Source organism: Vulpes lagopus, chromosome 12 (assembly GCF_018345385.1).
Source record: "Vulpes lagopus strain Blue_001 chromosome 12, ASM1834538v1, whole genome shotgun sequence".
Lineage (NCBI taxonomy): Eukaryota > Metazoa > Chordata > Mammalia > Carnivora > Canidae > Vulpes > Vulpes lagopus.
This window is the reverse complement of record NC_054835.1, coordinates 55,665,293-55,686,587: the sequence shown is the minus strand read 5'-3', so window position 1 is coordinate 55,686,587 and position 21,295 is coordinate 55,665,293. Positions and strand designations below refer to the sequence as shown.

General features: G+C 53.6%; 1 protein-coding gene across 11 annotated transcripts; it reads left to right on the top strand.

Moving 5' to 3' along the window:
* Positions 1-5,224: 5,224 nt before the first annotated feature.
* On the top strand, positions 5,225-21,128 carry EXOC7 (exocyst complex component 7). 11 transcript variants are annotated; one of them, XM_041726205.1, is made up of 22 exons: positions 5,225-5,342; positions 5,524-5,589; positions 6,700-6,884; positions 7,068-7,173; positions 9,756-9,978; positions 10,890-11,057; positions 13,388-13,480; positions 14,359-14,427; positions 15,388-15,533; positions 15,788-15,940; positions 16,192-16,290; positions 16,615-16,677; positions 16,937-17,003; positions 17,188-17,388; positions 17,699-17,737; positions 18,452-18,517; positions 18,809-18,929; positions 19,209-19,304; positions 20,101-20,164; positions 20,403-20,444; positions 20,578-20,711; positions 20,954-21,128. In XM_041726205.1, the coding sequence occupies exons 1-22, from the start codon at positions 5,283-5,285 to the stop codon at positions 21,054-21,056; spliced, it is 2,364 nt and encodes a 787-aa protein (XP_041582139.1). In that variant the 5' UTR covers positions 5,225-5,282; the 3' UTR covers positions 21,057-21,128. The 11 variants fall into 11 exon arrangements, with proteins under 11 accessions (XP_041582139.1, XP_041582141.1, XP_041582140.1 ...); XM_041726207.1 differs by lacking the exon at positions 13,388-13,480; XM_041726206.1 differs by lacking the exon at positions 14,359-14,427.
* Positions 21,129-21,295: the final 167 nt, after the last annotated feature.

Genomic DNA, 21,295 nt, shown 5'->3' with positions numbered 1-21,295 from the left:
AAACTTACATTAATTAATTAATTAATTAATTAATTAAAGATTTTATTTATGTATTTGAGAGACAGAGAGTACCAGAGAAGTGGAAAGGCAGAGGGAGAGGGACAAGCAGACTCCCCGCTCGCAGGGCTCAATCACAGGACCCCAAGATCATGACCTGAGCCGAAGTCAGATGCTTAACTGACTGGGCCACCCAGGTGCCCCTCAAACTTACTTTTTTCTTTTTAAAGATTTTATTTATTCATGAGAGACACAGAGAGAGGGGCAGAGACACAGGCAGAGGGAGAAGCAGGCTCCATGCAGGGAGCCCAACGTGGGACTTGATCCCCGGTCTCCAGGATCACACCCTGGGCTGAAGACGGCACTAAACCACTGAGCCACCTGGGCTGCCCCAAACTTACTTTTTTTTTTTTTTAAGATTTTTTTTAAATGTATTTATTCATAGAGACACAGAGAGAGAGAGAGAGAGGCAGAGACACAGGCAGAGAGAGAGAGGCAGAGACACAGGCAGAGGGAGAAGCAGGCCCCATGCAGAAAGCCCTACGTGGGACTCGATCCAGGGTCTCCAGGATCACGCCCTGGGCTGCAGGCAGCGCTAAACCACTGCGCCACCGGGGCTGCCCCCAAACTTACTTTTAACTGAAGAAAAATTAAACATGAGATGCTATTTACAATTTTTATATATTTTTTTAGGATTTAATTTTCTAGGTTTACAGGAAAAGTGCAGAAAGTACAGAATTCCCACATGTCTCCCCTTGTCTCTTTGCAAGAGTTAAGATTTCTAGCGCGATGTTGAGCAATGGTGAGAGTGGACAGCCTTGCCCAGCTCCCCATCTTAGGGTGAAAGTGTCGAGCTTCTCACTACTAGGTAATGATGTTAGCTGTAAGTTTTTATTGTTGTTTTTATTAAGGATGTTTTAATTAAGTGGAAGGAGTTATTCTTTATTCCTGGTTTTTGATGAAAATTGTTGTCACGAATGGATGTTGGATTTTGTCAAATGCTTTTTTTTTTTTTTTTTGCATCTTTTGGTATGATCATATAATTTTCCTCTTTTGCTTATTGAAATGTAATTGATTACCTTAATTGACTTTCAAATATTGAACCAGCCTTTCATACTTGGAATAAATCTCACTTGTATAATCATTCCATGGTGTATAATTCTTTTTAGACATTGTTGGATTAGATTTGCTAATATTTGAGTATTTCTGCATCTAGATTGGTCAGCAGTTTTTCCTTCTTATAATATCTTTTGCTGGTTTTAGTTTTAAAGTGATATTGATCTCAGGGAATATATATATATATTTTAAGATTTTCTTATTTATTCATGAGAGACACAGACTGAGAGAGAGACAGAGGCAGAGACACAGACAGAGGGAGAAGCGGGCTCCATGCAGGGAGCCCAATGTGTGACTCGATCCTGGATCCCAGGATCAGGACCTGAGCTGAAGGCAGGCGCCCAACCGCTGAGCTCCCCAGGGATCCCACAGGGAATAGATTTATAAGTATCTTCTCTGCTTCCATTTCCTTTTTTTTTTTTCTGCTTCCATTTCCAAAGGGAGTGTAGAGAATTGGTATCATTTCTTCCCTAAATCTTTGGTAGAATTTATCAGTAAAATCATCTGGAGTTGGTACTTTCCGTTTTGGGATTTTAATAATTGTTGATTAAATTTCTTTAATAGGGGTGCCTGAGTGGCTCAGTCAGTTAAGCATCAGCCTTCAGCTCAGATCATGATCCCAGCAGGGATCCTGGGATGGAGCTCTGCTCAGCAGGGAATCGGCTTTCCCTCTGCCCCTCCTCTCTTGCTTGTGTACTCTCCTGCCCTCTCTCCCTCAAATAAATTAATTAATTAAAAATAATAATAAAAATAAAAAACAAGAGCGTATTCTGTGTATAATGTGTTTGGATTTGTACAAACGCACTGGGAAAGTAGTAACTGTTTATGTTTGGGACAAAGGAGCTTGGGGCTTAGGAGGAAGAGGGCATCTTCTGTTTTTCATCTTATACCCTCCTTACCATTTGAATTTTTAACCTTGAATAAGAATTACATTTGGAAAATAGTTTTAAAACCAAACTGCAGGTTTGAGCTCACAGGTATTTCAAAGCATGTTAACCATTTCCTGTGCACCCTCTTCCTTGTAAGAAAGGACATGAAAGGCTGCCCACCCCTGGGCTCTGGACACCTTGGTCCTTTGTCTCAATTTATATCTGAGAGGATTTCAAAGAAAAGAAAAGAAAAAACAGCCTCCTGACCACTCTTTCAGATGGCACTGTTGATGGCTGATGGTTTCTAAATGAGCAAGACAGGCTATTTTTTATCATTACTGAAAAAAGGACAATTTGCTTCCTTAGAAGTGTTTTAATGGAAAGGTAATTTAAACTCATTATCTTTAGAAACTAGAGAAACTGAATCATCCATATCTACTCTACTTACCATTTTAGTATTTTGTGTTTTCCTTTTTTGCAGTGCATCGCCCATATTTCCAATGGCTGTAATCCCAGCTGTATATGTCCTGGCATATACAATGCCAGTATTGTTCCTGGGCCAGGAAACATTCATCTGGAGGATTTATATACCTGGTTCCTCAGGAAGAATACAAAGTCTGGAATTAGGAAGCTACGAAACTAACGAACCTGCTGCTGGGAGAGAGAGCTCTTCCACCCTCCTTTCCTCTGGAAAGAGAATCTCTGTGAGCGGGCAGTGGGGGGCCTGCCTATGATTGCCACTTCTGGTTCCACACAAGTTTCCAAATTAAAAGCAAGGTGTCTGAGGCTGTAACTGAAACACCACTTGCTCCTTTTGCTAAAGCAGCTTGTTCTGAGTACCGGCTGGGGAAGTACGGCTTCTACTGAATCAGTGTCTACTTGTCAACACATGCCTGACATTGGGTTGTGAACAATTTAAACTCATCTTTCATTCTGTTTGCCTTTTACTAGATATGGTTGTCATAAATATAACCTGCTTTTTGCAACAGATTTTCTTGAAAATCAGATTGGTAGCTTTGCATAGCAACAAACACCACTCCTGAGCTACCCAGCATGGGGACGAGGGGAGCAGCCTCAGCTGTACCCTCTCCCAGCCAGCTGTGTTGACTTAGTGCACCTGGCCCCTCTGAGCCTGAGCTTCCTCATCTGCAGCAGGGAGACAACAGCTGTGCCTGACTTGTAAGTTTATTGTGAGGATTAGACAAGATAAGGAGGAAGGATGGTGTTTGTAACAGAGATAGACAAACAGAAGGCTCTCAATACCGGATAGCTGGCTACCAGATTACACTTAGTAAAAGAGATTTGGGAAAATACAGAAAAGCACACAGATATGTAGTGTATTTGCAAAAATGCCATGATATTGTGCCGAGTCCAAAGTATTTGTTCATGATCATAGGGATCCTAAGACTTACAGAGCAAGACATTATCAATATTTTTCTTTGAGCATCTACCCTGGGCTTGGTGCTGTTCAGAGATGTAGGTGCTGAAGGGGGCTCTCTGGGCTGCTCTACCAAGTCCAAAGTCCTTCCCGCCGTAGCCCTCCGGGCCCTCATTCTGTACTGTGGCACCTGTTTTAAACTTTCCCCTTGGGCAGCCTGGGTGGCTCAGTGGTTTAGCACTGCCTTTGGCCCAGGGTGTGATCCTGGAGACCCGGGGTTGAGTCCCATGTCGGGCTCCCTGCATGGAGCCTGATTCTCCCTCTGCCCGTGTCTCGGCCTCTCTATCTCTCTCTCTGTGTGTCTCTCATGAATAAATAAACAAATAAAATCTTTAAAAAAATAAAATAAACTTTCCCCTTTACTTAGTTCTCAGGACTGCACAAGGACCTCCTCGGTGAAATCATCGCAGGTGCCCTTCCGCAATGACTCTGCCTTTTTATCTCCTCCATCTGCCACAGGGCTGCACTTCTTGGTGGTTTCCTTCAATACCACTTTCGTGGCCACCCACCAGATCTGAAACTGTCCTGCCCCAGCAGGAGAGCTGCCCAATCCCTCTCCAGGCTCTGGGTCCCCTTTCTTCCTCCTCTTGGGTGTGGGGAGTCCTGGGGGGAACACTATGGTTTAGTATCCCGAAATATCCTCACACACCAGGTCACGCCTTGTTGTCTATCCCCTTCTGCTTAGATGCCAGATACATAGAGGACCTGAGGACAGCCACACAGCTATTTACCTCCCCAAGGACCAGGACCAGAGGCAGAGTAGGCAGGGAAGAGATGGAGGAGGGAGTGGCATTTAGGTTTTTGCAGGAGCTCGGTCTTGTGAGAGCAGAACATCCAGGTTTGCAAGAACCTTGATCCAGGAGCATCTCCCCTGGAGTTGTGGTTAGAGTAGCCTCGGGGCAGAGGACTTAGAATGTTTCCGAATTCTGGAGAAAGGACCTTGCTGGCCCTCCAAACCTTTCATTGCCCCAAAGCCTCTATGAGAAATGCTCCCCGTGTGTCTGAATCCCTGCAGACAGGCGACCATCTCTCTTTAACTGACAGTAGTTACCGAGCTGGGCCCCAATCCCTCAGACAGGTTTGAGAACTTTCAGCCTTCCTCTTGCACCTTTTCCAGATCTAGGTAAGCTTCCAGCAGAAGACACCTCACCAGCAGCCAGGTTCTCACTCCCAACAAATAAAACCACACAGCTCTCTCCAAAACAGACGCCCTAGGGTGAGGCTTGGACAGCAAGCTCCAAGGCTCCCGGGGATGGATGCTCCAAGGACTCTGCAGCCCCAGGAATCTGGCTGGGCTCCACACACGCCAGGTTTATGGTTATGGTTGCCACCAGGGCCTTGGGCCACCACTCTGTCCCCAGCCCCCAGCTCGGGGCTTGCACACGAGGCCCCTCCATGCTTTTGCTTAATGCAGGCCCAAAGGAAGAAGCGACAGCACAAGCCCCTGGTTCATCAAGTGGCCACGTGTTCGGGGCCCACTCTGTGCCACGCTCTGTGCTGCGGCCTGCGGGGAACGCGACATCCGCGCCTGGACACAAAATGCGATCTAGTGAAATAAGCTTGTGTCCTTCCCCAGCAGCCTTTGTCAAATGGGCGAGTCTTCACACGGAGACCGCAAGTGAGCTCCAGCCGTCCAGCTACTTGCGAACCTTCTCTGACAATACAGGGAACCCGCACTTGCCACACCCAAGATGGCCACTTGCCCAGATCCGTTATCCAGTTCCGCCTGCCACTCCCAATATGGCACGACTAGCGCGCCACTGGGTGGGGCCAAAGGCGGAAGTGGGTGTGGCCGGGACGGGAGCCGAGAGGGCACACAGAGAGACAAGGCACAGGGCGGTGGGAGCCTCTGGGCCGAGACGATGATCCCCCCGCAGGAGGCGTCCGCCCGGCGGCGGGAGATCGAGGACAAGCTGAAGCAGGTGAGGCTGGGGAGCAGGTGAGGGAAGGCACCAAGGTCCGGGCCAGGGCATCTGCTCTGGGAGGAGGCAGGGTTGGGAGGGAGCACCCTCTGTTGGGGCGTTGGGGGCGAGGCCGCGGGGTGAGACGCGGTGTTCTTTAGCCTCGGGCTTCTTGTGGTCCGCTCACCTCCGCTTCCCCCAGGAGGAGGAGACGCTGTCCTTCATCCGAGACAGCCTGGAGAAGAGCGACCAGCTCACCAAAAACATGGTGAGTAACCCCTCGGGTGGGAGGGGCGGACAGGCCGTTTTTGCGTAAGGCCCGGGGGTTCGAACCCGGGTCGCGATGCTGGTAATGTGTAGGGTGTCTCTTACCTAGCTCCCTTGGCCTTTTCTGCCCCATCACTGAGGATGCCGCAGCCCCTGCTGGTGCAGACTTTCCGCTTTCTGCACAGGCTCTCCATTCTTCCTTATCTCCTAACACAAACCCTTAGCGACACTGACTTAGGTGGGCTGGGTACCGGTCGTGCGCCATCCTCACCTCGGGTGATGACCAGAGGGCAGGAGTGGCCTGAGATTTTGCGATGACTAAGGGCAGAGAAAACTCAGCCTTCACCTCAGAGGGCTTTAGGGGTCGAAGGAGCTTTGAAATCAAACAGAGCTGGGATCTGGTCCTCGCCTCTCCCTGTATTTGTGTGTGGCTCCTGACAGGTAGGTAACTCTGAGCTTCAGTTAACTCACCTACTAGAAGCAGCGATGCCAACTCCCGGTGTGGCTGTGAAGGTCATAGGAGCCAATGTTTGGGAGTGCATCTTGCATAGTACTTGGTCAATAACAGGTGCTCAGCAAATAGGAATTTCCTTTCTTATTTCTAGAGGAGACTGGAAAAGCTCAAATTGAGTAGTTGCAAACTGGGTATGTGCCCAGGAATACAATCATCAAGTCTTAGTCCTTATCTAATGAGATTGGCCGAGAGAGAGAGAGGGTTTTGAAGGTACTAGCAATGCATTTGAGGCGACTCTGTATGAAACTACTTCTTGTTCAGGCTAGGAAAGCTTCCAAGAGAAGTGAAGTTGAGATTTAGCTTCAAAGGGTGGAAGGGAAGCTATCCTGGGTGGTTATCTTAGAATGAGTTCCATTTGCTGTGTGGCTTGCCTTCAAGTCAAACTTCCTCCACTTTACTTGGACCACCTCCTTTGTGCTGTGCACATGGTAAGTGCTGGGGATACAGTGGTGAACAAGGACACCGTCTCCCTCCCCTCATGGACGAATTATTATCTAGAAAACCAGAGGAAAGGCTGCAGATGTCGAAGAGCTTGTGGGTGGGTGGAAGCAGTCCTGGGACAACCCCAAGTCCTGAGACTGGGCTGTCCCCCTGCAGGTGTCTATCCTGTCATCCTTTGAAAGTCGCCTTATGAAGCTAGAGAACTCCATCATCCCTGTGCACAAGCAGACTGAGAACCTGCAGCGGCTGCAGGAGAATGTTGAGAAGACTCTGTCCTGCCTGGACCATGTCATCAGCTACTACCATGTGGCCAGTGACACTGAGAAAATCATCAGGGAGGGGTGAGCTAGGGCCAGAGGGTCACGTTGCCAACACCTCTTGGGCCAGTGACAACGCTAGGCTTTTGAATATATTTGAGCCCAGAATCCGTTGTGTTAATTCTCTTCCCTTCTAGATTCCATTCTCTTGGTCCTTCTTCTTCATCTTCCATCTGCCCAGGCTGATGCAGCTCTTTGCCTTCACAGCCCTACAGGCAGGCTGGAAGAGTACCTGGGGAGCATGGCCAAGATTCAGAAGGCTGTGGAGTATTTCCAGGACAATAGCCCAGACAGTCCAGAGCTCAACAAAGTGGTGAGAGGCCCGTGGGTGAATGTGGGAGGTTTGGGGACACCAGGCCCTGCCCTGGTCTCATGAGGGACACAGGGCCAGCTTAAAGGAGAACCTAGTAGAAGAAACAGTTGTAGGCAATGCGGTATGCATACTGCAGGCATGAAGACTTCTGCCTTTGAAATTATAGATACATATTTTTATTATGTTTTTATAATTTAAACTAAATTACACATCCAATATAAATTTCATATTTGAGCTTTATACATTCATTTGTGTTTTTTTCTGTTGTGGTACAAAATACATAATATAAAATTTGCCATTTTAATCATTTTTAAGTGAGCAGTGGCATTAAGTACATTCACGTTGTACACCTGCCACCCCCATCCATCTCCAGAACTCCTTCCATCTTCCCAGAATGAAACTTTTGCCCACTAAACATTTAACTCCCATTCCACCTTTTCCCCAGCCCCTGGCAAGCATCATTCTCCTTTATATCTCTATGAATTTGGTTGTTCTCAGAACCTGCATTCGTGCTTTCATGTTTGATTTCTTTGTTTTACAACTTTGTGTTTAAGTATTAGAGTTAGCAGGTGACCAGAGCAGAATGGGGTAAGGCTAGAAAGTGAGGTTGTCTCAAGGCACCAGGAAAAGGGGAGAATGCAGACCCGAGAAGTGGTAGGAGCAGAGCCTCAGACCTCCCAAAGCGGGAAGAACAGTAGAGGAAGGGTCAACTCAGACCCAGTCACCCAGCACACCTTCCTGTTGGCACTACAGTTCTCACCCCAAGTATGCGTCTTGCCCAAAACAGGAAGTAAGTGAGATACGCAGATGGGAACCTGGCCTTTCTCAAACCCAGAAAGCTTTTGCTTAGAGCAGTACTTCCCAACATTTCTCCCATCGGGGTTTGTGATGGAAGTGAGGACATTCGTATGTCACACTGGGGTGAACTGGTAACCAGCCAGTGGTTTCTGGCCACCCAAGGTCCTTTCTCCTTGCCTGGAGGATTGGCAGGATCAGTACCTTGGAACACCAGTCACCAATGGGGACACACCAGTGTCATCAGTGCACTGCAGCACATGGGTGGAGGGCCTGTCTTGCAATTGGGGTGTCAGGGACTGGACAACTTTGTTTTGGGGCTCATTGCTAAGTTTGGATTGTAGAGTGAAGAGCTATACTAGAACTTGGGCATGGGGCTAGGGTGGAGACAGAATACAGAACACGTGAGCCAGAGGTCTCAAGAGGATGTCCTCCTCGTTCAATCAGAGATGGTCCAACTCCTTCCTCTCTCGTGTTTGAAATATCTTTATTGAGATATAATTATTTATTGAAATATAATTCACATACCATAACAATTGCTCATTTAAAGGATGCAATTCAGTGGTTCTAGTATAATCATGGAGTTGCACGACAACACTGGAACCAATTTGAGAACACTTCCATTACCCAAACAAGAGCCCTGAACCTACTGGCAGCCACTCCCCTCTGCTCTTCTCCCCAGTCACGTGCCCCTGCTAGTCCATGGTCTACTCTGTTTCTCCAGATTTGTCCATTCTGGGCTTCTCCTGTGAATGGTATCATGTAATGTGTGACCTTTTGTGTCCACCTTCTTTGACCTACCATAATGTGTTTTTTAAAAGATTTTATTTATTCATTTGAGAGAGAGAGAGAGAGAGCATGAGTAGGGAGGAGGAGAGGGAGAAGCACCGAGCACAGGGAGCCCAGTGCTGGACTCGATCCCAGGACCCCAGATCATGACCTGAGCCGAAGGCAGACACTTCATTGACTGAGCCCCCCAGGTGCCCTTGAGCATAATGTTTTGAAGGTTTAGGCACATGGTGATGTGTGTCAGTGCTTCATTCCTTGCTATGGCTGAGCATGTCGAATTGTGTGGATGGACCACATGCACCACTTGATGGACACTGCACTTTTTGGCGATTACAAATAATGTTGCTATGAATCCTCACGGATCCTGTTTTGTGTGGACAGATGTTTTCCCTTCTCTTGTATGTTCTGGCTACCTGCTTCTTACCAGATAGATAATTTGTGAGTGTTTTCTCTCATCCGTTAGGTCATCTTTTCACTTTTTTGATGGTGTCATTCACTGAACAAAAGTTTTTCACTTGACATGGTTCGATTTGTCTATTTTTTTTTAATTTTATTTATTTATTCATCACACACACACACACACACACACACACAGAAGCAGAGACACAGGCAGAGGGAGAAGCAGGCTCCATGCAGGGAGCCCAATGTGGGACCCGATTCCGGGACTCCAGAATCATGCCCTGGGCCGAAGGCAGGCGCTAAACCACTGAGCCACCCAGGGATCTCCCGATTTGTCTATTTTTTTCTTTTGCAAACCCTTTCCTAACAAGAAGACAGATTAATGGCTCAGTGGGATGTTCATCGGCTGGTATTTGTGAAGCACTTTGAGTTGCACCTGTGAACATACATTTTAAGAGAATGTGAGGCAAAGACATAAGCAAGGAGGGCTTCCTGGTGTTTCTTCTCTGGGTTAAAGGATATGAGGGCAGAGGAGGGGCCAGCTGAATGCTGAAGCAGCCCTGGACCCTCTCGCTTCCTTCCTCCCGTCCTCCCTGCAGAAGCTGCTATTCGAGCGGGGGAAGGAGTCGCTGGAGTCCGAGTTCCGCAGCCTGATGACCAGGCACAGTAAGGTCGTGTCCCCTGTGCTCATCCTGGATCTGATCAGTGGCGAAGATGAGCTGGAGGTCCAGGAGGAGGTACCCCTGGAGCACCTGCCCGAGGGAGTGCTCCAGGACGTGATCCGCATTTCCCGCTGGCTGGTGGAATACGGCCGCAACCAAGGTGAGAGGACCTCGGGGGGCAGGGCCAGACCAAGTGGGCTTTTCTCCCCTTTATTTCTTTAATCTACCTGGGTGTTTTTTAATAAGTAGAAGTTCAATACGAAATGATATATGAGCAATAAACCTACAGCTTATGTGACAGCTATGAATGCGTCCACGGCAGTTTTAGGGGCTCCCTTGGGAGAAGAGGGAGGCCATCAGACAGCCTCCAGACCCCTCAGCGGCCTTCAGCCAGAGCCCCTGTGTTTTGGCCCGTTTTTTTCATGGGGCTCCTAGAGACGCATTGGATGGGAACTGCGGAAATGTAGTGTGTCCTTGTTCATTTGCATTTTTGGATTCTCCAGTTTTCCAGTATTGATAAACAGTGCTGCAGTGAGCATACTTGTATGGATTGCTTTTCTTACATAGGGAGTTCTTTGGCTGTTTTCTCAAAGATGTGACTATCAGGTAGAAGTGTCCAAACAGAAGTGTCCAAACAGAGAGAGAGCATGCATGCAGTGGGAAGGAGCAGAAGGAGAGAGTGTTAAGCAGACTCCCCATTGAGTGCGGAGCCTAACGTGGGGCTCAGTCTCACAACCCTGAGCTAAAACCAAGAGTCGCACACGCAACCGACTGAGCCACCCAGGCATCCTCTAATTTTTTATGTATTTCTTTTATTTAAAAGAACTTTACCTTCAAAACTTAATTAGCCATTCTATTGAGGGGTATTTTCCCTTTAAGACGACTTGATTTGGGACCAGGGTATGTGGGTGGCTGGGAGCCATAGCAGATGCTAGGCATGAGTTAGCAACTGAAATAGTGGGCTCTACTCCCGCTCTGCACCCGGCACCTAGAGGGGAAAGTGAGGTTCCCCTAGCAAGGCAGAGGCAGGGACCCCAGCTGCCATAGCTCTGTCATCCCCTTTCTCCTCAGATTTCATGAATGTCTACTACCAGATTCGCTCCAGCCAGCTAGACCGCTCCATCAAGGGCCTGAAGGAGCATTTCCGGAAGAGTAGTTCCTCCTCTGGGGTTCCCTACTCCCCTGCTATCCCCAATAAGAGGAAAGACACGCCCACCAAGAAGCCCCTCAAGAGGCCAGGTGAGCCCCCCATCCCGGCCCTTTAAGCCCCAGCAAGGAGGCTGCATGGGACCTGCATTACTTTCAGCCACCTTGGGGTTAGCAGTGTCGGCCCGTCCAGAGCTGGTCCTCATGGTGACCCCAACTGTAGGTACGCAGGACAGAAAGCACCTAGCAGGGCCCTGTCTGCCCGCTAAGGCTCTGTGCTCCGGGGGAAATGTCCTTGTGTGTCAGCCACGGCCTGGCGAGCGTGGCTGTCTTGGGCTACTGAGGAGCTGTTGTCCTCAGCTGCAGGAGAGGCTAGGATGTCACAAGTAAGGGGCTGCTGCCACCATAGCTGACACTGCTGAGCTGTGTACACTGTGTACACTGCCCACTGTAGCCTGTGGGACCTGTCCCTCGTGATAGCAGGTTGTGTTTAAGTGTCTCTTCCCTGTGCCCCTCAGCAAGCACCTGCTCCCACTCAGGCCTTTAGTTGGGGTTTGGAGAAATGGTAGCGTAGAGGCTGCCCTTGGGGGCCCCAGCAGAGACACACCACCTCCTTCCTCCAGCGTGGGTATCCTGGCTGTCACCTAGAAAACCTGCTCCCAATAGTGACTGTGCTGAGCCAGCCTGCTGGGCCACAGCTGCCGGCACACAGTAGGTCTGTTCCTATGCCTCTGTGCTTTGGGCGGGGCAGTCTTCCTCCATGAGGCTGTGAAGCAGCCTGCCTCAGCTGGCCTGTGCCCTCTTTCCCATCTCTTCTCTGACAGGCCCACAGGGGGCCCCCGACTGGTCTGCACTGCCCCCAGAGTGTTGGCTGGCCATGGCGGGGCTCACAGGGGGTCTCATCTGTCCTTGGCTCGTGGGTTCTAGAGGAAGACTCAGGCTGTGAGGATCCCTGGTCTCTGCAGAGTCTCAAGAGCTGTCAGCAGCCAGTGCATCAGGGCTGATGTTAGAGAACCAGGGAGCCAGGCCCCTGGCACATCCGCTCCTGGCTCGGAGGTGGGGAGCAGCGAGGCCTCAGTGGACCAGTAATCTAATCCCAATGTCAGCGTCTGTGGTCACTGGGCACCTGATGGGTTTGGCGGCCACCCCATCAGCATTTGTCACCCATGTCCACGCCAGCCAGCCTTCCCCAGGCCCGTGTGCTGGGGCTGTGGGGCAGGAATCCGATTTGCTCATTAGCAGGACCGCTGGCTGAATGGGGAGAACACAGGAGACAGATGCTGAGCCTGGGCCCTGAACTTGGTCATTAGTAGCTAATTGTCACGTGGTCCAAACAGAACAAGGAGCTGTCACAGATCTTGCCCCTCCCCGCCCCAATTTTTTGGGGTGCTGCCAGGACTCGGACAGCCTCACTGTGTTCAGAGACAGCTGCGGGGACACAGGAGTCTCCAGGGGAGACGAACCAGGGTTACACGTGGGGCCTCCTCCCTGCTCCCAATACATTTTATCAACAAGGCAGCTGTCCTCGGCTATTTTAAATACTATTTTATATCCCCCATTTTCTGCCCTGCAAGGTCTCGTTCCCACCGAGGTGGCTGACCCCGGGGGCTGTAGGCGCTGTGGTTTTGTTTGTGTTGATTTCACTCGTGATACTAACTGTTGTTTTTTTCCCCCATGCCGGGAGCATGCCCCCCTCTCTACTATCCTGCCTCCTCCGGCTCTGTGTGGTGGCTTCTGTTAACCCCAACCGAGCTTTTGAGTTTGTTCCGATTGCTTTGGGGGTTCGGGTCGCTTTGGTGCGTGGGGCCAGGCTGCCTCAGGGTCTCCAGGCCTTCTGTCTCAGGCACCGCTCTCCCAAGAAGCTCAGTCCCGTCTCACCAACTCCCGGGTTCTGCGTTCTGTTGACCTCCTCCATTTGTCCACGTCCCAACACTGAGCATGCCCGGGGAACCCTGCCTGGCGTTTCGGGGCCGGGCCAGGGGGTCCCCAGACTCCGCCAACCTGGCTGTGCTCTCCAGGTGGGAGAGCTTCGTCACCAGCACCTCCGTCCTGAGCCCTGGTCTGTTCGGCCTTAACTGCCACTCAGTGGTGTCTTTTATTTTTGGCTTCTCCCGATGGATCTTTGCCCATCTCATCTCCTTCACCTGCTGCACTTCCTAAAGAGAACTCAAATCCAGAGCAACGAGGGTCAGTAGCAGAATCAGGAGCCCCGTGTGGGGCATGACCTGGGCCCGTTCCCTCCTGTCCATCTGCAGCGCCTCCGGGGGTCCTGGAAGGGGCCTGCTGGAGAGATGGCGTGTGGGCATGCTCACTGTTGGGGGGCCAGGGCCGGGGCTCGGGGGGGCAGGTGGAGGCCTGCTGCTGTTTTCTCTCACTCATTTCCTAGGTCTTCTTGTCTCCTCTCTGTGTGGCTCTGGTGACAGGGACGATCCGTAAGGCTCAGAACCTTCTGAAACAGTATTCCCAGCATGGTCTAGATGGGAAAAAGGGGGGCTCTAACCTCATTCCTCTGGAAGGTAATCACCCTGTGTTCTCCTGTTCCCTCCTCCTCCACCATGTGTCCACTCTCGTGGCAGGGCAGAGCCTCCAAGCCCCCAGGAGGGCCGTGGGAGAGTTCCTGAGAGGGGAGCAGGGGTGGGAACAGCAGGTCCCTGGTGCTGCTCGTTCCAGATGGCCACAGGGGCAGGTGTCGTGGCCTCGGCCTGGTCCTGGGGCTGACGGCAGCTCTGCCCTCCCTGAGGCTTCCTACTCCCTCCCTCCCCGTCTCTGTCCTTGTCTTCTATTTGAACTCAGAGAAAGTTCTTTGTCATGGGCAGCCCTTTCACGCTCAGACCAGCAGTGGCAGGACCAAGCCGGCCTAGGCCTCCGGTGTGCCACAAAGGGGATGGGCAGCCTGTAGGCCGGGTCCCTCCTTATCTCCTATCAGAGGAGGGACAGCCCTGCCCTGGTGGACCTGACCCTCCTTCCAAAGAATAACCCTGGGGAACAAAAGGAGGCTGTCCCGTTTCACTGAGCAGTGACATTACTCTAACTGGGTCTCTCCCCAAATATGGTGAGGTGGGTAAACCCCCTGGGGCCGAGCATCAGATCCTCTGGAGCTGCCAGAAACTCTCCAGAACCCTCCTTGGTCGTCCCGCAGGCTTTCTCTTGGCCTTGGGCTTGGAGAACCAGCTCCCAAGGACGGTCTGGGACACTGCGAGTCAGGCTTGAAATGGCTGTTCCCAAGGTGGTCCGAGGCAGAGGAGGGCCTCAGAGCCCCCTCCCAGGGCCCTTCTCACACCCCCATCTCACATCCCCTCCTGGAGGTTGAGGGCTTCTTCCCCGGCCCCGAGGGGCAGCCCACCCGGCCCCTGGATAAACGCTGCTTGTGTCTGTGCGGCCGACGTCTTGCTAGGTCACGAGCATGATTTCCGAGTTAAGCACCTGTCCGAGGCCCTGAACGACAAGCACGGGCCGCTGGCTGGTGAGTACCGCAGCCCAGCCCGAGGGCAGCCGCCGCTGCCTTGGCAACAGTCCCCGGAGGGCTCCGCTCTGAGGATGAGCCAGGCCTGTTTGCCTCTCTCTCTCTCAAGTCTCTCTTTTGGGCACTAGGTCTCCTTGTCTCTCTCCAGATGGGAGTGTATGCCTGGCTCTCAGGGCCTGGGCCAAGGGGAGAAGTCGCCGCTACTTGGACGGCGGCTCCCTGGCGGGCAGGGAGCCCTGACATCTGACTCCACCAACAGCTCTAAAGCTCTGACTCGGAGCCCGTTCCTTTGCTTATGGGACCAGGTTGCCTGCGGGTGCCCCCTGCCCCAGCCTCCACTAGTGGGTCCCGGTCTCCTTTTGAGCCAGCTGACCAGCCAGGAGCCCTCCCTTTCTGGGACTCACATTGCCTCTTCTCAGAGTGTGACCCTGTGCCAGCTAGCCTCATAGGCCATAGCCCACCACTGCCTTCTTAGACATTCCAGAAGGTCTGGTGGGGCTGAGAACTGCCCTCAGTGACCTAGCATTTTCTCAGATGGGTGACCACAGTGCCCGGCCCTTGAGGCAGGCACTGCCTCTCGCCCACCCTGGCCACCCTCTTTCTGGTGCAGTTCAGAATCCTAAGTCCTGGGGTCAGGCATACCGTGGCTAGGAAGCCGATTTAGGGCTCTTCCCTCTTTATCCCCTCATCGATCTCCCTACCACCTTTAGTAGCTGATGCTCTGGGACGTAAACACTGTCCAGCAGAGCTGAAAATGAAGCCAGGACAAAGGCTGGATTCAGCCCTGTTTTTCCTTTTGAAACAGTCAGGCCTGCTGGAATCCTCTCAGCTTTCTGCCAGAATAGTCCTCCTCCTCCCCATCTCCTGCCGGCCCGAGCTACAGGCCAGGAGCTGGGGAGACCCAGCAGGGAGAGCGGCTTCCCGTAGGCCAGCAGCTCAGGGGCACTGCTGTCCCTCCAGGGAGAGACGACACGCTGGACGTGGAGACCGACGCCTACATTCACTGTGTCAGTGCCTTCGTCAAGTTGGCCCAGAGCGAGTACCAGCTGCTGATGGACGTCATCCCTGAGCACCATCAGAAAAAGACATTTGACTCTCTGATCCAGGTGCTGCCCCGCCCCCACCCTGCTCCTGGGTCCTGACCAGATGCCCCAGCAGAAGCTGCCACCACAGAAGCTCATGTTTGGGACAGACCTGTTGTCCTGTAGCCTTCAACTAGAGCCACCACCTCCACTGTGTGTGTGTGTAGGCGGGCGGGGATTCCTCCCCATTGCTGCCCCTTGCTGAGGCAGAGGCCCCTGGGAAGCCACTCGTACCCCTCTGTCCCCCTGTGAGCCGCATCCTTGCCATGCTCTCCCAGGATGCACTGGACGGGCTGATGCTCGAAGGGGAGAACATCGTGTCTGCTGCCCGCAAGGCCATCATCCGACACGACTTCTCTGCCGTACTCACTGTCTTCCCCATCCTGCGGCACCTCAAGCAGACGAAGCCCGAGTTTGACCAGGTGCTCCAGGTATGTGGGTAGGAAGACCCGGGGACACAGGGAGGAGGAATTGTGCTGCCTGGCATGGCCTCCCAAGGGGTGCAGCTTCTCTGCCTTCACGCCTCCGGTCAGAAGGTGAACGGAAGCAGCTTCTACACGGGGCCCCAGATGTAGGCACACACTCATAGGGTAGCCGAACAGGAGGGGGAGCCCTGCAGTGAGGGGCAGGGAGGCAGCTGGAGGGGAGCCAGGCTCAGCTCTGCAGCCATGTGCGTCCTTAGGGTACAGCTGCCAGCACCAAGAACAAGCTGCCCGGCCTCATCACCTCCATGGAGACAGTTGGAGCCAAGGCATTGGAGGACTTTGCCGACAACATCAAGGTGCTCTCCCTCTCCATCTGCGGCCCTAGAACTGTGGGCAGGACCCCCAGGGGCCTGCCTCAGGGGCTCCTGCGGAAACCAGGCCACCCAGAGAGCCCTTGGGAGGCTGGCTGTGCTGCTAGTCAATACCCAGGGGGCTCCAGAGCCTCTGAGGGGTGAGGCTGCTGCCCCATTTTTCCTGTCCCATCTCTCACCTGTGTGCCTGAGGGGCACCCCAACACCTCTCTTCCAGGAGGTGGCATCGGGTGCAGACTGCCTGGGCCCCGGGGTGGAGCACAAGGCCTTGGAAGCAGGTTCAGGAAGTTGGGACTGTTTTTTCCACAGAATGATCCAGACAAGGAATACAACATGCCCAAGGATGGCACCGTGCATGAGCTCACAAGCAATGTAGGTGCTGCCCCGGGTTGCCTGGGGAGGGGAGGGACCCATCCTGGCCCAGAGCTTGTGGCAGGATGGATGGCAAAGTATTTCATGTCTCCAGTAGACTGGATCATTCAGGGCAGGAAGCTTGCAACCACTCTTCCCTTGGCAGACCCCAGGCCCTGCACTTGCCCTGAAACGGTCCGAGGGGGTGTGTTTGGGAGGTGATCTGACCCTAAGGTCCTGCCCTTGACCTTTTCCCTGGACCTGTTTTCTCCCCACACAGGCCATCCTCTTTCTACAGCAACTCCTGGACTTCCAAGAGACAGCCGGGGCGATGCTGGCCTCCCAAGGTACTTGGCACCTCCCAGTGGGGCCCCCTCCCCATACCCCACTCCTCCCTCTTGTCTGGAGACACAGGGTTACTGGCCACCTCTGGGAGAGATTTCCTCCGGCTCTGTGAAGTGGGGTTTGACTGTGCCTTTCCTGACCCGACCTCCCTCCCTTCTCGCTCCTTCCACCGTCCTCGCTCTGGAGAGTGGCACTCCCTGGTTCGAAGATGCCCTGCCTGCCTCGCCCCTCCTTCCGCATTTCTCCATCTGCTCTTGGGTTCGCCTGTCCTCCCGATTAGTCTCACACAGCTGACCGTTCCGTGGGCTGGCGCCTCAGGGCCAGCCGGGTGTCTTCCCACTGACTGCTGCCCTGGCATTGGAGCTGGGGAGGTTGGCATGGAAGGAGGTTGGCATTTCTGAGCACCAAGACCCAACCCAACTTGTTGGGGCCCCCGGGCCCTCCCCCTCCCTCCATTTTGGGGGCGAGGGAGCCAGGAGCGGCCTCTGGCCTGCGGTTCTCTAGATCCCCACTTCGCTGCGTGCTCCCTCACCTTCCGGGGCGCAGCCTGGGTGTGTCCTGCTGTCTGTGTTCTGGCTGTCACGGGGAGGGGTCTGCTTGCTCGGGGACACGGTTGCTAACCTGTGTTTGCACTTTGCGTCTTTCTCCCTTCTTTGTCTCCCCTTCCCCTCTGAGTGCACTGCCTTTCACTCCGTAGTTCTTGGGGACACATACAATATTCCTTTAGACCCCCGAGGTAAGCAGCAGGGCTCTACAGCCCCATCCTACCCCTCTGAAACCCCATGGGTGAGATTCCTTAGGGACAGAGGCACCCAGACAGACTCAGGACCTGTTGGGAGCGGGGATCAGAGGGGACGTGGGTTTCTCTGGGGCGCTCCCAACTCTCTCAGCTCCCAGCAGGGCTGGCTGCACCCTCCAGGCTAGCCTAGTGCCTGCCCCCTCCCTCCCCATATACTCCCCCCCACCTCCTTGGCCTTCTGTTTGTCCGGAGGGGCCCGGTAGAGGAGGTTGTGGGAAGTGGGGGAGAAAGGGGAAAGGCTATGGGGAGCCCACTCTGAGACCCTGCTGTTCACAAATGGGATAAGTGGACCTTATAGAGAGCACCTTGCGTTAGTTGGGGTTGGGGGGCAAGGGGTGTCCTACTCCTGTGCCCCCAGCCTTCCTGCTGATCATGGGCCAGCTCATTAATCCTGCCACCTATCACCATAGAGGGGCTTGCCCTGGGCTCCAGGAAGAGGCTGCCCAGGGGGTGCTCCTGCAGCAGGTGGGAGCTTGGCAGCTCAGCAGACCAACCCAACCCCTTCCCCGTTCTGCGTCCAGTCTGCCTGAGGAAGGCTCAGGGCCCCACTCCCCACCCCAAAGTTTCCACAGCTGCTCCAGGGGCTGAGGGAAGGCCAGAGAGGGTCCTGGCTGCTGCCATGGCTGCAGTGACAGGCCTCTCCTCTCCCAGAGACCAGCTCTTCAGCCACCAGCTACAGCTCCGAGTTCAGCAAGCGCCTGCTAAGCACGTATATCTGTGAGTGCTCTCTGGCTGGCCGGCAGCCCCCCGCGCCCACCTGCCCACCTCCACTGGCGTTTCCCTTCCTTCCTCTGTGCCCTCCTGCTATTCCCAGTGCTCTCCTGAGCCTCCCCGTGCCTCACCTTTGGAATCGCAGCCTAACTTCCAGTTTAGGGGCTGAGCTGGGCTGTGGGCAGAGGGCTCCTGAGGCTTGTGGAGTCTGGAGTTGGGAAGGACAAGGCTCTTGGGACAGGACTAGGTCATTTAAGTCAGACTGCCCGTGGATGTAGCCACACCCTCCCTGTGCAGGTAAAGTCCTGGGCAACCTGCAGCTGAACCTCCTGAGCAAGTCCAAAGTGTATGAGGACCCAGCTCTGAGCGCCATCTTTCTGCACAACAACTACAACTACATCCTCAAGGCCCTGGAGAAGTGAGTGGCTGCAGGGGCCTGCGCCTACCTGCCCCCCTGCCTGTCCTCCCACACTGCCTCCCTCCCTTCTGCCTGCCCTCCTGCCTGCCTCCCTCCCAGGGCTGCCTGCACCCTCTGCCTGGCCAGGTGGGGAGGGCAGCCCTTGACCCCCTGGAGTCCTAGGACCTGGGGCACAGGCATAAGGCAGGCCTCCCGCTGGTGCTGCTGCGGAGGCTCGCTACCCTTGGGCCCCAAGAGCCAATGCGGCCCTCCTCTGCTCCCTCCTTACCCCCGCCCCAGGTCTGAGCTGATCCAGCTGGTGGCTGTGACCCAGAAGACTGCTGAACGCTCCTACCGGGAGCACATTGAGCAGCAGATCCAGACCTACCAGCGGAGGTGGGCCTCCACCGTGCCTCCCCCCCATTACTTCCATGCTTGTGTCCTTCACTCACTCTTCCTGTCCAAACCTCATTACGAGTGGGGTCAGGAATGGGGAACTGCTCCCCTATGGACTCAGTGCTCCCCTTGCTGTTTCACCACACTGACCAGGTGGAGGGGAAGCCCCTCCCTACCACCACCTGTTCCCTAGGGGCTGCTATGGCCAGCCTCTCTAGAGGGTGGTGTGTCAAGGGTGCAGGCTAAAAAGATTCAAAAAACTGTGTATCAGAGGTGTGGGGATGTGAGGCCAAGCAAAGAGCAAGGTTGTAAGAACACTCAAACTTCCTGAGCCTCGCTCTGTAGTGCTCCCACTGCTCCTCACCCGTCCTTCAGAGCTCCTTCTGTTCCTCGCCCCCAGGGCTCCCTCTGCTCCTTGCCCCTGTTTCTCCTTGGTTTGTGTGTTTCTTCCTGTAAGTGGTCTCCCTCCTCCTTGCTTTGTCTGTCTTCTGCTTCTTTCTTCCTCATCTGCTTCTCCATCTTTATTCTCCAGGAGATCGATGTGAGGCATAGCTGCTAGTTATTTGTTCAATTTATTGAATGTTGTTTCCTGTTCTTAATTTTAAAAGCCAGCAGCTTGAACATTTTCTTTTCCCAAGGAGAAATCTCACTGTGCTCTGCTGAGTTCTGACCCCCATGGATCGTTGACCTCCCCTCCCCTAGTAGATTTAAAAAACAACACAAACCAGCCCCTGGAAAGAGGCAGCAGCCTGAGGCTGTCCCTCCTCTGCCTTCTGCCTCTCTCCCCACCTGACAGCTGGTTAAAGGTGACTGACTACATCTCTGAGAAGAATCTACCTGTATTCCAACCCGGAGTCAAGGTGGGCGGAAGGCCTGGGCTGGGAAGGGGTGTCTAGCAGATGTGATACTTTGTGTCATGTCTCTGGGGAAAAAAAATGGACAAGCATCCTGCTGGGATGAGCAAACGATGCCTGCCTGTGGCCATGATGGTATCCAGAAGAAGGGCCAGGCCCAGGCTTGGGTGTTTGGGGAAGGAGCCAGTGGCAGGGCAGATCTGCTCTGAGGAACACTTTCTCTGCCCTCTCTCGCCACCCCCAGCTGAGGGACAAGGAGCGACAGATGATCAAAGAGCGTTTCAAGGTGAGTTGGGGTCTTCCCTGCTCACCCCCCCCCCCCCCCCACCACCTCCACTGCTTCCTGCTGCTATTGCAGGGACACGGACCCATAGTCTTTATCTTTGGGTCACTCCCATTTCCACTTTTTTGGTGGCCAGGGTTTCAATGATGGCCTCGAAGAATTGTGCAAGATCCAGAAGGCCTGGGCTATTCCTGACATGGAGCAGAGAGACAAGATTCGCCAAGCTCAGAAAAACATCGTCAGGGAGACGTACGGGGCCTTTCTGCACAGGTGAGCCCTTTGTCTCCACCTTCCCAGCCCTGGGCCCCGTGCTTCCCCTGCTGGGTCTCTGCTCTTCTCTTCTACAGGAACACACAGAGGGGCGTGAGGGTGTGGGTGGCAGACCCAGGGCCGTGGGCTTTGCTGTGGGGCCAGAAAGGGACATCTCTCAGGGGCAGCCTGTCAGGAGCACCTTAGGCTGCAGTGGAGCTGGGGGGCTGGCCAGGCTGCCCCTGACCTCAGTGCCTGGGCAGGTATGGCAGCGTGCCGTTCACCAAGAACCCTGAGAAGTACATCAAGTACCGCGTGGAGCAGGTGGGCGACATGATCGATCGCCTCTTTGACACCTCTGCCTGAGCCTGCTGCTCTCCCTGCCTGGTACTGCCCGGTCAGCCCTGTTATTGGACAGATAAACCAGTGTTAACTCTGGGCCTGGTGAGTTTGACATCCTTTGGGACAGGGAACTTTTTCCACCCCTTGTCCAGCCCAGAGCTGTCCCTGAGCAGCCCCCCCCCCCCCCCCTGAGTCCTGGTCTGCACTTCTTCCTGGAACCCACCCCCACCCCTGACCAGCACTCTCCCAGAATACTGGGGCTC